The sequence below is a fragment of the Phycodurus eques genome, chromosome 1 (assembly GCF_024500275.1).
Source record: "Phycodurus eques isolate BA_2022a chromosome 1, UOR_Pequ_1.1, whole genome shotgun sequence".
Lineage (NCBI taxonomy): Eukaryota > Metazoa > Chordata > Actinopteri > Syngnathiformes > Syngnathidae > Phycodurus > Phycodurus eques.
Window position 1 is genome coordinate 49,911,894 of NC_084525.1, and position 14,105 is coordinate 49,925,998.

General features: G+C 45.4%; 1 protein-coding gene across 2 annotated transcripts; it reads right to left on the reverse strand.

Annotated features, from left to right (window-relative positions):
* Positions 1 to 8,695: 8,695 nt before the first annotated feature.
* mafba (MAF bZIP transcription factor Ba) lies at positions 8,696 to 12,707 on the reverse strand. 2 transcript variants are annotated; one of them, XM_061697942.1, is made up of 2 exons: positions 12,373 to 12,707; positions 8,696 to 12,099 (listed from the first exon to the last, which is right to left on the reverse strand). In XM_061697942.1, the coding sequence occupies exon 2, from the start codon at positions 12,060 to 12,062 to the stop codon at positions 10,809 to 10,811; it is 1,254 nt and encodes a 417-aa protein (XP_061553926.1). In that variant the 5' UTR covers positions 12,063 to 12,099; positions 12,373 to 12,707; the 3' UTR covers positions 8,696 to 10,808. The 2 variants fall into 2 exon arrangements, with proteins under 2 accessions (XP_061553926.1, XP_061553916.1); XM_061697932.1 differs by having other exon boundaries at positions 8,696 to 12,329; positions 12,398 to 12,485.
* Between the last annotated feature and the right edge of the window lie 1,398 nt (positions 12,708 to 14,105).

Here is a 14,105-nt window from a genome sequence, read left to right on the forward strand (position 1 = left end):
TCAACATTATTGTGTTACAAGTGATTAGAACATGCCTAACCCTCTTAGGGATTACTGGATTGAATCCAATAGCGAGGAAATGCACCACATACAGGCACCACTTTACCATAATCCCACTGTTTGGCACTTTTATGTCTTTTCTCTTTCCTTCACTCACTGAATATCTATCCGCTTGTTTTTGCTTCTCGTGCACTTTTTGACTCTTGATAGAGTTTTGTCAGCTTTGCCAAGGTAGGCCCCGCTTCCCCGCTCTCATTTCGGAGCCAGGCTCCGTACTTGCTTGTAAATGGTGAGATAAGTGTGGTTTACCTGTCGCTGGGGTGTAAGGTGCACTCGGCGCTGCCCTGACATGTCTGTGCCAAAGCCCAACAGGGGTGTAATTACCTGAGACTGGGTCAGCACTTTATCCAGGGTAAAAATAACTCCTGTACTCATAGGAGACAGGGCTGTGCCTGGCAAAGGGAATCCTGTCGTACATTTAGGGCTCAAGTGATCATCTTGTGCTTTTTTTTTTTTTAATCTAAGATGAAGCATTGCACCACAATCAGTCGCTTTCTTGAGTTCCAGACAAAACATATCCATCTTCTACTTCTGCTACGTCATGGGTGTCAAACTCAAGGCCCGTGGGCCAAATCCGGCCCGCCACAGCAAATCAGTTGCGTCAACTTCCATGATTCTTGCTCAAATCTGCATACATTTTTTAAATCATCACATATAATAAGCATTTTTATTTTATTTTATTTTTTTTGTCACCAAGCCCTTTTTTACAGTAACTTGATAGGAGTGGGTGTGTTTAAGAGTAACCCTCTTGAACGTTAAAAGGCGCTGGAATCTAACGCCCTACCTCGGCCATATCTTTTGTATTTCACGAGAATTGACTGCACATGTCAAACATATGACGAGAAAATGTCGATGCGCCCTAAAGTGGAAGTTGAGTCGTAAAATGAGACCACCAGAGATAAACGAGCACATTTTACCCATCATTGTCCAACTCATCTGAAAATACATATACATACAATGTGTAATATAATGTCATTATAATGTTCAATTTCATTATTTCACTTTTGTCCATTTCAAGGTGACTCAGCCGCGGTGGGGCGGCGCCCGAGCGCCCTCCATTGACCAGCCGCCGATGAATACTTTGATGAGGCGATGAAACATTTGTATGCTTTCACAGTCATAACGGCCCTCTGAGGGAAACCGTACCAACATTTTGACACCCCTGTTCATGCAAAGGTCTGAGCCACAAAAGTCAAGACGGGCAGTGCCCAATACCTTTCCACGCTCCCTTTCCACCTTTCCACACCACATCTGTCTTCCTGCCCTCTGAGTTAAGGACAGCGAGGGCCAAGCAGACATGCAGAGGACAGCTCTGCACCAATCAGGAGCCAGAGACAGCTTGTCTCAATTAAATGGTATGTGCTTATGCCGCAAATCACAGACACATGTTTCTCCTCTCCCCTCCCACCCTGTGGCTGTTGCCTCGCTTCTCCACTACCTAATGCAGCGTAATCACCCTCATTACCTAATGAGACCCTACTGTGCGCACACATCCCTTGACTCTCGCCTTCGCCATCTCACTCGTCAACCGACGTAGTAAATGGCAGCCACATGCCCTCAAATAAATGGACAACTATGAAACGTTGCATGTCGTAAACTGTCAGCAGTGTAGCTCACTGCAAAAACACTGTAAGGCCTTTTAATAACACAATCATGGCATTGTAGTGTGCATTATCAACAGGACAGTGAGCAATGCATTAAGCCGGCAGCTGGGGAGGGGAGAACCCCCAGCCCCCGCCCCCCTCATTAGCTCCCTTCAATGTATCTACTTCCTCTAATCTCATACAATAACATAATCTCTTTAAAAGTGTTGCAGCTCAAGTCCAATCTGCCTAAAACCTGACACGTGATTAAGGTCAATCCCCAGTAAACCTTAAACTGTGGGGTCTCAAGAACGCCATTGCCCCCCCTCCGCCCCTGATAGTGTGAAGTATAGTCTAGTGTGGTTTGTACATTTATGTTCCGTACTGTGCGGAATATTAGAGTCCCTGAAGAGTAAATGATATCACATCTTCTCCAGATGCAGACATGCACATAACAAGCATCGCTGCCAACCTTTTTAATTGGAGCCTGGCCTGGCTCTTGAGTGGCCTTCTGATCCCAGACCAGTTCGTATCCCGATCACAGCCTCCATTCCATCGCAGCCCAGTAGTAGAGCACAGTGCTGGTCTTTTTTTTTTTTTTTTTTTTTTTTTTTTTTAAATATTTTTGGATGTTTTTCCATCGTGTCTCTTGCCTCCAAACCGCTTACAGATGTTGGCAGCTGGGAGAGTTGTGGCAACTCCAAACGAGAAAATCTAAATAGAGATCAGACTGTAAAATATAAAAGAAGGCCCACAGAAAGAGAAAACAAGAGGAGCAGATTTGAAATAGTGAAGAAGAAGAAAGCTGAGCATTAATCGAGAATTGCTGTAGAAAAAGTGTAGGGGCGCGTGTGTGCATTTTGGAGCTGTGATTTGAGGGCAGCGTGTTTTTATTTAGCCGGTGAACTTTGAATTTTGGAACTTGAATCCGAAAGGCTGACAAATATATAGGCCAATGATGAAAGTTCAGAAGTTGTGTAGAACTATGAACTCAGAAGGACCCTGGGTAATCTTTAGACAACGACTGTAGCTTTTCAAAGGCTGATAATGGATTATAATAAATCTTCAGCATGCTTCAAAACCACAACTTCCTATTCACTTCTCCGCTCAGTCTTCTGTTGGCTAGTTTATCCTATGAAAATACCAGGCTATGTCAAGTCAGAATAACAACTGGCAACTGGACTTCACCAAAGGCCTACACTGTAAAACTATCGGTTGGGTCGAATGTATAAAATATGCCTGATACCTCGCTCCACTTGCCTAACAGGAAGTGGCCGTGTCCTGATGGATGAGGGAGGAGATGTGTCGAATGGCATGTCCTGTTCGGAGCCGGCGGTCCACTGCAGCAAACATGGAAGCGCGTTCGCCATCGTGCCGTCGCCGCTCGGTGATTGCAAAGACGACCGACCCCTTCTACCTCCTCCTCCCGTCTTCCCCCTGCACTTGATTTATTAATGCATCCATTCAATTATTTAGCTCCCATCCGAGCGACGGACGACAGGCCAGAAGTTGGCACGCAGCACACGCTGTGTTCATGTGAGGCAGGGGTGGATTCCGCGTTCTTAACAAGGTCATTAACAGAGCAGAAGCATGTCGTGAAATTAATTTTGTCTTGTTCTGGAACATTTCTAATTGGAGTGTCATCCAAATTTAAAATACTTAGAAATACAACAGACAATTGGAGAGCAAAAAAAAATTATTCATTCCGCAGTTTCCTGTAAATCCGTTTTGAGTTAAAAAAAAAAAAAAAGCTGCTTGTACTCGACATGTGTCCTCATGCACTGCAATCGCTTCCTTTTAAAGCAAAGTGTCTTTTCTGTTGTCGAGGTGGAGGACGGTTCGAGCGTATCATTGACCACTTGGTGTCTTCTCTTATCTTCTCCTGCTGGCCTCATCCCCGCAGCGGCCAGATGGGGATCAATCCAACACGGAATTGGGTTTCACATCCCGGAAGCAGAGGTGTACGCACGGGTCGCTTTCATTGACTTGCCGTGGCTGTACGTGTCTATCGTCAGCCACCGTGGTGTGGTTAGGACCAAGAAGTTACAAAAGCATAATGAAAAGAGGGGGCGCAGCGGGTCATGAGGAGAGAAAGAAATCTTTTGACAGCGTATATCAAGTTCAACATGAGTATAAAACAGTTGTGTTGTTAAGGGAAGAGTCGGCGCATGTTTTTGGCACAACAGCATGTTGTGTATTATGTAAATTCTTTGTACAGTAAAGGGTGGAATTGTGTAAACAGTCAGGTCAAACGTAATATACAGTGCTGTACAAAATGTCCACCGTTATAATTGTTGTTTTACCAACACAATAATGACCATACAGTAGATTGAAGTGACTTCCACCACGGCCCAACAAAAGTTGTCAGTCTGTTCTTTAGCTTGCAGGCTACTTCTTGCTTCATCAAGGATGACAAAATGATGGGCGACATCACCGTGATTCTGCGGGCTGCATTGCTTCCATATATGCCAAAGGGACTCAAATGATGGAAACTAATTTATGTGTTTGAATATTCATGTGGATGCTCATCTATCCATATCCACTTTCTAATCTGCTTATCCTCATTCAGGGTATGGGTGGGTAACTTCCACATTTGAACCGGTACGGTGCCGATTCCCAGTACTCTACGGCACCAATATTTACGGTACTTTTGTGTGTTTCTGTGAGAGTATTACAAAATACAAAGTGTGAAGCGAACTTCTTTGCAATGAACTGCACAAGGAATGAAGACAAACGGTAATTGTCACATGGCCCCTTCGAAAAGTTCATTGTTCACCCCTGCTACAAATGTTTTAATTTGTTTTCAAATGGACCGGAAGTGCGAGGATGCTGGCATGTATTTACAGCATGTTGCCGCTTCGCAGCCTGTCAAAAAACAAATGTTAATTACTACTTTCCTATGAACCATTTAATTACTTATTTGACTCAGTGATAGATAATTTTATTTTTAAAATACACATCGCAGATGACTGGTTTTGGGTCTGCCAATAGCCAATCAGATGTTTTTCTGCATCATTTTTACCACAGGCGGCACAGTGGACGACTGGTTAGAGCGTCAGCCTCACAGTTCTGAAGACCCGGGTTCAATCCCCGTCCCCGCCTGTGTGGAGTTTGCATGTTCTCCCCGTGCCTGCGTGGGTTTTCTCCGGGCACTCCGGTTTCCTCCCACATCCCAAAAACATGCATTAATTGGAGAGACTAAATTTCCCGTAGCCATGACTGTGAGTGCGAATGGTTGTTTGTTTCTATGTGCCCTGCGATGGGCTGGCAACCAGTTCAGGGTGTACCCCGCCTGCTGCCCAATGACAGCTGGGATAGGCTCCAGCACGCCCGCGGCCCTAGTGAGGAGAAGCGGCTCAGAAAATGGATGGATGGATTTGCACCACATTACTTTCTCTGAAGGCATCAAACCCCTACAATGAGCCTCGTCCGGCTGTCAGGCATTACCGGAATCTTCCATCACGCTGCCGTTGGCTGTCACGGCAGCCGGCTATCAGCTGGTGACCAACGCTAGCAACTCCTCGGCTAACCTGCCCGTTTTGGCGGTATCTTAGGGTGTTACAAAAAACATGAATGAATGTTTTACAGAGCAAATTGTGTGTAGTTGAGTGAGCAAATGGTGAATCGCGAATTGGCAGCTCACCGGACTGCGTCGTGTAGGAAATCCCTTCATATCAATGGCCACCTGCTTAAGCTAAACCGTGTGTTAACAAGGACTTTTTGTCATTTTGTGTTTGCAGTGAAGCGGATCTGAACTGCCACTGGCGCACAGGCACCAGCTGAAGGAACGCGTGGGCGAATAGAAAGTGAAAGAAACGAAGGGAGATGAAAATGAACGGACAGCGCTTACAAAATGGACCTCAAATACACATGAAAGACTAATTGGACAAAGAACCCTCTTATCTTGCTCAGTTTGTGATGCTTTTGAAAAATTAATACAGACTCATACTTAGTGACTGGTTGGTGCTCTCCATCCGTGTGTCTTCTTTTCCAGATGGGTAGTGAACAAGCTTACATTTACTCCGTCAAAATTACTTAGTAACTTTCTGGATACATATTTGACGGTTTTAACACGACATACTAATTATTTTTACTTCAGTATTCTTGTTAATTAGAATTTTACTTTGTTACATTGAGCTACATTCCACTCACTGCTGCCTTTCTATTATTGCTTGGGCAATCTATTTGGTTTTGGTTTGCCAGAAAGACTTGTGTCACGTGACTCTGCTCCACCGATCCGACGCAACTACTAACCCTGTTTGAATCCACCTCGCCATCCAAATGGAGCCAGGAAGTCACATGCATTGCTGCCTGCTGAGCCTTTTGTGCTCTTTCACGAGAGTAAACACAGAAAATTAAAGGGAGGGCTCACAATCTAAGAAATAAAACAACAACACTTTTTGTCATATATGTTAAAAACTGTCTGTATGACCTGACAGGTACAGTATTATTCAATTGAACTTTTGAAAAATCACCCCTCTCTGGCCCCATCTGATGCCTCAAATTGAATTTAATTATCCTTTTCAAACTTGGCATGGCGTGACAAAAATAGCCAATCAGGGAGGCATGACTGAATAGTGTTCAATCGTTTGCAAATGGACACTGCACACACATTGGCTTGCGGACCCCCGTTATTCACAGGGGATAGGGATCGGGCCGGATTGCAAATAGCAAAAATCCACAGATAATTATCGGCCATTATAATTGATAAACCGCCAATAAGTGTTTTGTGGGTTGATTCCGCCCAAAAAGAGAAAAAAAACAAAAACTTTTTTTTTTTTTTTTTTAATTGGAGAAATAGGCAAAGTGATTCACTGTATTACAGTTTCTTGGCCTCAATATTTAACTCCAGTTAGCTATAAAAGTTAAAAAGAAGTAACTGGACAGCTCTCTCCAGCTAAATCATTTACAATATAACAGCGATGTCCTATACGCGGACGGCGACATGGCTGAGCTTGCACGTCACTGTTCTCACCGAATCGTCAGGTAAGTTGATCACCTCTCATATTTTGAATTGATTGTACATTCCCAAAAAATAAAACATCTAACCAGTAGCATTTCGTGTAACGTTGCATGCTCGCAGGCGAACAGGCGACCGCGACGCCCCCGGTCTCTTGCTGGATCTCATTTTCTTCTTTTCAAGTTTATGAGCTAAGCGTGGGAAGAGAGTGAGGCTACATTCAAATCATGCTAGCAGTTTGAAAACGCTATACTTCAGCTGTAATTTAAGACATTTTCTTGTGGCCATTTTTTTTTATACATATATATTAGTAAATAAATGATTATTAAATATTCTTAAATGTATTCTTGTTTTAGCGAAATGGATATTTATATATGTTATTTGGCGGACTGCTTTAGACTTTTACTTGAGTCATATATATTATTCTAAAGCAACAGTGCTCTTGCTCGAGTACAATTGGTTACTCTAACCTCTTTTAATTTGTCAGGAGATTATTTGATTCTGCGAGCAGAAAAAAAATACTTCCTGCGATGTTTAGTGGACCTCAATCGTGGTACAAACCTGGACGGGTTCTCTAAGCGAGTGTTTGCAGAAAGAATTAAAACCAATAATTCAACGAACCACATCTGGGAATCTGTATTGTATAATGCGCATGTCGCTAATTATGCATTATTCCAATGAGTTCATGGTGTTTAGAGTCAGAGGTCAAAGAGGGTGACACAAGCAAACAGCCCTAACACTCGAGGACTAGATGACCTCCCGTTTTTCGAAAACTGGTCCCAGGTGAATCTGAGCCCACGTTAGCGGTGCTGCTGCTGAGGAAGCGGATCAGGAGGCTGAATGCAGATAGGATCTCCGCATGGGGGGGCCGCCAACGTGCGATTGGAGACTAAAATCATTACGGTCCGCCCGCTCACGGTGTCCTCGGTCGGCTCTTCCGCTGAGCTGAGCCCGATCGTGCTTGTCTTCTTCGTTCCTCGTCGCAACCTTCTGCCGACGGCAAAAACAGGTCCTGCGTCTTGCGTGGGATATTGTTGCAAGGTTTTGTTTTTTCTGTCATCTCTGCCCTAAGGTGCACAATAATGTCATCCAAGTAAAGTCTGAGGTAATGTAGTCAGTGATAAAGCAATCAAGATTCATCACATAAAAGGTGTAATATCACAATGACATAGCAAGCTGTGAATTATTGAGTTTTATGATATATGTACTGATTTTTTTATTGTATTTTATTTAATAACGTGTATATTCAGAATCCTCCATAAAGGACAACACATTCCCTTTTTCGTTGAGTGTTAATCACTCAGCCATACGTGTAAGTGGAGACCACTTTGTCCTGGTTCACCCCCAGCTGCACTTCTGCTGCTCCCAGACTGCAGACTGCAGCAGCAGCAGAGAGCGAGAATGTAAACTCGAGCCGCTGTCCTCCCCTTCTCGGAGCCTTTGTCCTTGACAATGTGCAGATAATGTTCGGACACCAGAAACTCCCATCAAAACTTTCTCCCATCGTCTGCTACTTTCCTGCTTCCATTGCCTACGTCGTGCATTTCTTGCAGCTGACATAAAAAAAATAAAAAAATAAACACGGCAATACGTGAATAGTGTCCGTCGTAAAGGACGTCAATATTAACAATTTAAAAAATATATATATGACCCCACGTCATCGCTTTCGTATAATCTCAGCAGGCGGTCGGATTGGACCGTTCGGGTTTGAGCCCCAAAGTGTATTCAAAGCCACACGCGACCCCCAAAATGAAAATGGAAATCTGGAGCTTTGCTCTTAGTTTTCCTGCGTTGCAAGGTCAAGATCTCCTTTTTCCGTGCAGCGCGCAGGAGCTTTGTGCAAAAGTCAGCAGAGGGCACACACACACACACACACACACACACATCTATAAAACACATCTATAATAAAAAACGAAATAACTGTATGAAATGAGTTGTATGACTGCAATCTAATGCTGACTTCAGTTTATGAATGCCTTATGGTGATATAGTAAAATGCCTCAATGATGTTGATGTGCAAAAAAAACAAAAAAAACAAAAAAAAAGAGGAAAAAAAGCACGTGCGTGCTGTAGTAACAAGTCTGAGATTGAATTATTGCCATTTCAATGACTTTAATAAGCAAAATAGGAAACATTTTCTTCCGAAAACAACCCCCTCAAAAAAAATAAGACATAAACAGAAACCAGCCTGAATGGAACAGTTCAAATTTAAATGTTTAACTATTATTCATATAAACAGGATTGAAAATTTATCCCCATCATGACAAAGTACATGGAAATGCTGAAAACAAAACAACAACCCGCTGCTGCAGTTTCAGTTCGATTTCAACACAGTTGAATCAACAAAAAGGAAAAAAGATTGATAAAATGCATGACTTTTCAACAATAGTTTCAAATGCAAGCACCATGCTTATTCGATATGATCTGACAGTCTGTTAATTTAAATCATTAAAATAAAAAAACTTTATGGAACTATGCATCTGGCCAGCAGAACCAGAATCATCAAATAATAATAATAATAAAAAAAAGGTGAAATCAACACGAAGTAACATATCAACTGTTTTCATTTTGAGCATTTGCACCACCTGAATCCCGTTTTTTTCACTGACCTGCAGAAGAAAAAGAAAAAAAAAAAAAAAAAAAAAATCAGGAAAACACAGCGCTAATTGACAAACTTTGCATCACAACATCTCACAAGAAATATGTTGCAATTCAAAATATCATTTTCAATCACTGACGCGCTGATGATGCTGCAGGTGGCTGTCAATCGAAATGAATATTTGTTTTGATTCCCGGTCATAATTAACCAAATCACACGTTCATATTTTGGGAGGAGAGGGCACAAATATCGCGGAAAATTTGAAATATTAGGGACTGTCCAAATTTTCACCCTGAGTGTGTTTGTTCGTGAGAAAACTGATAACTTGTAATTTTGTAATCTGCGTCATGAACTCCCGTAAATGTCATTAAAGCATCATATTGTCTTCCTGGGGGGTGTTTGTGCAAAAGTCAAAATGAAAACTTGCAACAATAACAAAACAAAAATCATCAATCATCATACAAAAGTGCACTTGCCTCAAAGTTTGTTGTTTTTCTTTCTCTCTACAAATTCGACTGACAAACATGGAACAAAAACAAAACAAAGACAAACAAAAAAATGAAAAATGCACTACTCCTCTCTCAATCAGTCCCGCAAATGAGAAATGATAACTGAACATCAAAATAAATGAGAAACAGAAACACCAAGAAAGAAAGAAGTTCAAACCAGCCTCCTCAATCTTGTGCACTTTGCGGTTGCATAATATTTACAAGCCCAAATAAGCCCCCCCCCCCCCACCACCCCCCCCCCAGCCCACCCCACCCCCACCCACTCAGCATATGACGCATATGATGCTGCACAGGCAGTCCCGCTGTTCTGTCCCCGCTGCATATCTCGAACCCCCCCCCCTTCCCCCCCAAAAAAGAAACAAACAAAACAAAAACAAAAACTATATAGAGAAGCGCAGATCAACAACATGCTCTTATTAATATACACGAGATGATGAAAGTACAAAATAGAAATTATTACCATACATGTCCAGCATGCAGGATTAATATTTAATGCGAGTTTTTTTTTTGTTTGTTGTTGTTGTTGTTCGTTTCTATACTGGAATATAATAACCAAGCAGGCAATAAATCAATGAGATGTTGCATAAAATGTCCTCCCCAGATTTGCATAAAGTGGAGTCTTGCTTCTTCTTCTTCTTCTTCTTCTTCTTCTTCTCCTTCTTCTTTTTCTTTGTGTGTCTTTTTGTTTTCTTTTTGGAGAGTTGTCCAGACGCCAGGCCTCGTTTTGCTGTTCCACCATTGAACGGCAAGATTCTGTTGTAAAAGTTGTTTGAGCCTCAAAAGAGGGTCAAAGTTCATCAGGGGCGATGTTGTTGTTTTTGTTTGTTTGTTTTCTAGCAGGAGGGAATTTCAAAATGTTCTCCGCGAGTAATTTGAATGGACAAAGATGCTGGCGCGACACCTCAGTGGACGCCTGGATGGAAAGGTGATGACAGAATTATGATATGACGCACGAGCTGCGTGGATATAATTGCGAGCCCGCGACGATTTGGATCAGTCGATTTGTGTTCGAGGTGGACGCTGTCGCTTAGTTGTTGTCGTCAGGTTGGGTGGGGAGACACCAAAAAAAAAAAAAAAAAAAGCAAATGAAAGCCCACTCACATGAAGAACTCTGGCGAGGAGGGGTTGTCGCTGGTGGAGCCCGCCTCGCGGAAGCCGCCGCTGGGCCCCGAACCCGAGCCCGCAAGTTTCTCGCACTTGAGTTTGTAGGCGTCCCTCTCCCTGGCCAGGCGTCCGATCTCCGCCTTGAGCTGCTCCACCTGGTTGATCAGCTGCGTCTTCTCGTTCTCCAGCACGTGCTTCTGCTGCACGCGCTTGAACCTGCACGACTGCGCGTAGCCGCGGTTCTTCAGGGTCCTGCGCTTCTGCTTGAGGCGGATGACCTCGTCCTTGGTGAAGCCGCGCAGGTGTCTGTTGAGCTCCCGCACCGACATGGACACCAGCTGGTCGTCGGAGAAGCGCTCCTCCACGCTGAGGCCGCCGCCCGCCGAGCCGTGGTGCGCCGCCGCCGACGGGCCCAGGTGGCCGTGCGGGTGGTGGTGGTGGTGGTGGTGGTGGCGGTGGTGGTGGTGGTGGGCCTCCGGGGACACCGGGGACGGGCTGTCGGGATCCTGGGTGTTGCCGCCGCCGCCGCCGTGATGGTGGTGCTGGCCGTGCGGGTGGCCGTGCAGCTCCTCGGCGTGGTGGCCCATGGCGCCCGCGTACGGGTGGTGGTGGTGGTGCTGCTGCTGCTGTTGCTGCTGCTGCTGGCCGTGGCCGTGGTGGCCGTGGTGGCCGTGGTGGTGATGCGGACCCCTGAAGCCCTCGAAGGCGCCTTGCTGTTGCAGCTGCTGCTGCTGGACGTGCGGAGGCGCAGCGTGGCCGTGGCTCGTGGCTCCGATCAGGGCCTCCACCGCGTCCTCTGGGGTCAGGCCGAGGGTCTGGGGGTCCATCTGCTGGTGGTAGCCGCCGCCGCCGCCGCCGGGCACCCAGTACAACTCCTCCAGGTGGTTCTTTTGCTCCGCGGGGCTGAAGCTGGGCGACGAGGGCACCGAGCTGCAGGGCGTGCTGATCGGCGTGGACGACACGGAGCCTTGCGGTTGGAGGCGGTTGCACTGACGCACTCCTCCGCGTTCCAGGCCGGCCAAAGCCTCCTTCTTGACGTCAAACTTCATCAGGTCGAAATCGTTGACATATTCCAGAGCCAGAGGGCTGCTGGGTAGCTCCGGGCCCATGCTGAGCTCCGCGCTCATGCTGCCGTCGCGACTCTTTTGCAGGTACGCGAAGGAGCTTGCGAGCGTCGCCAAAACGGACTTGGGAATCAGCGTCTCTTCTCGCCTTTCTTCTTTAACGCAATTGTTCTGTTGGTGCATCCGGCGCTGCGCACTGACTTGCTGGAGCGTGAAACACCTTGAGAAAACGAAAACAAAAACAAAAGAAAAAAAAAGTACAGGGGGCGGGGGGGGGGGAGGGGGGAGGGGGGGAAGAAAAAAAACAACTTTCAGACTAGAGCTCTCTGCTCACTGTTTGCATCATGTAGACTTCTGCTGTGGCAGTGACAACCAGGCAGGAGGTAGAACGAAAGCGAGCGGCCTCGGTGCGCCGAGCAGTCCCCTTCAGTCGATGTGCATTCACAACAACTTTCAAAAAAAAAAAAAAACGTCAAGAACGGGAAAGAAATACCAAGTTTGCTCGCAGGGACGCGCACCAGTCCTCGTTGCAACTTGTTGGTGGTAAGTCCTCTTTTTTCTTTCTTTTTTTTCTTTTCGTTTTCCTCCAGGAAAAAAAAAGAAGAAAAAGAAAAGGAGCAGGTGAGCCGATGAAACGGGGCGTGTGGTTTTCACAGAGAAGCAGCTTTTGTTCCAGCTCTGCACCGCAGAGATTTGACGCCACTCTCCCTCTCTCGCCCTCTTTCTCTCTCCCCTCCACTCTGGTATCCAGCAGACTGCGCTCGGAGCCAGCCCGAGCTTTATGCTTATAGCGCGCGGTGACGTGCGCCCATAGGCGGGATCCGGGGCGCGCCAGCCTCCAATGGGAGCCGGACCCCGGCTTGAAATAGAGGAAGGGGAAGAGGAGGCGGAGGAGAGCCGGGAGCGCTCTCGGATGGCCGCCGCGCAGACGGTCAGCTGACCCGAGCGGAAGCTGGGACCGCGGCGGCACATTTGCGCATTCTCCAGGGCGCTCCGAAAGACCAAACAAAACATCTTTCATTTCTCAAGTTCACACCCGAAATTTGGATTCCGTAGCAACTGAAAAGTCTGTGCAAACTTCGGACTGCAGTCGACTCCTTTGCAGTTGTACTACGATGATTTCTCGGGCAGTCGCGATGCTTCTTGACACTCACTGAAGACCAAATAATGAAGCACAGTCATGTACGCAAATATAATATCGTCCCAAATGGCAACATCAAGTCACCGACCACCACTTTGATTACTGCCATACGTTTCTATCCATCTGCATTGTGCGCACTCAATTTGGGGATTTAATGAAGACGTCTATTGAGTGTCGTTGTTGTCGTTTGGAGCGTGTGGCGCTTTTTTTTTTCTTTCGTCACGTCAGCGCTGGGAGGCCAAAGGAGGCTCAATGCTGCCCCCTGGTGGGCGACACGAGCGCCTGCGCAGGCGCTCGGCGCACGCAACGATCGCGCACTTTCATTTCTTTCTGTCTCCGATTGATCTCTTCGCGCTTATTGCGACTGGGGAACGGGTGACATCTTGCAGCGTCATGACGTCACGTCAACAATGACAATATTTAGGATGTGCGCGCGCGCACGCACACACGTGATGCGGGGCCTCCCTGCCAACATAAACTGCGCGTAAACAAATCAGTGATTTGTATTTCTTCATTTGATTTGACAGCGACGAGTATTGCGCACTTTGCTACTTGACTAATTCCGCAAGACAAGTATCCGTTTTTTTTTTTTAATTCCATTTGTTGTGGATCGGATTCAAGTTTAGGAATCTTGTTTCTTCGTCCCTGTTTAAATTGCGCGCATACATAATTCAATCGCCGCACATGCATTTTATTCAACATGACATCGGACGTTGTGAGAATCATTTATGGAAATGTACGTATAAATAATGCATAGGCATTGCCATTTCATTGTTACAACCACGACGGCAGACTTTATAGAAATTCACTTAAATACATTCTGTATCATCTGTGATCATATTTTTTTGTTTGTTTTTTGTTTGTTTGTTTTTTTGCAGAAAATGTTCAAAATCTCAAAATGTTGTCATGAAGACACACCGACACAATTCACTCTGCCCTCGTTACGCTTCACAACGCAAAGTGATGCACATACAGCCCAGATAATATCACAATCATCCCAAATGCAAATCAAGAGCATGAAAATCATTCTCCTTTTCTTTCTTTCTTTTTTTTTTTTTTTTTTTTTCTTTCCTTCTCGGCACCTG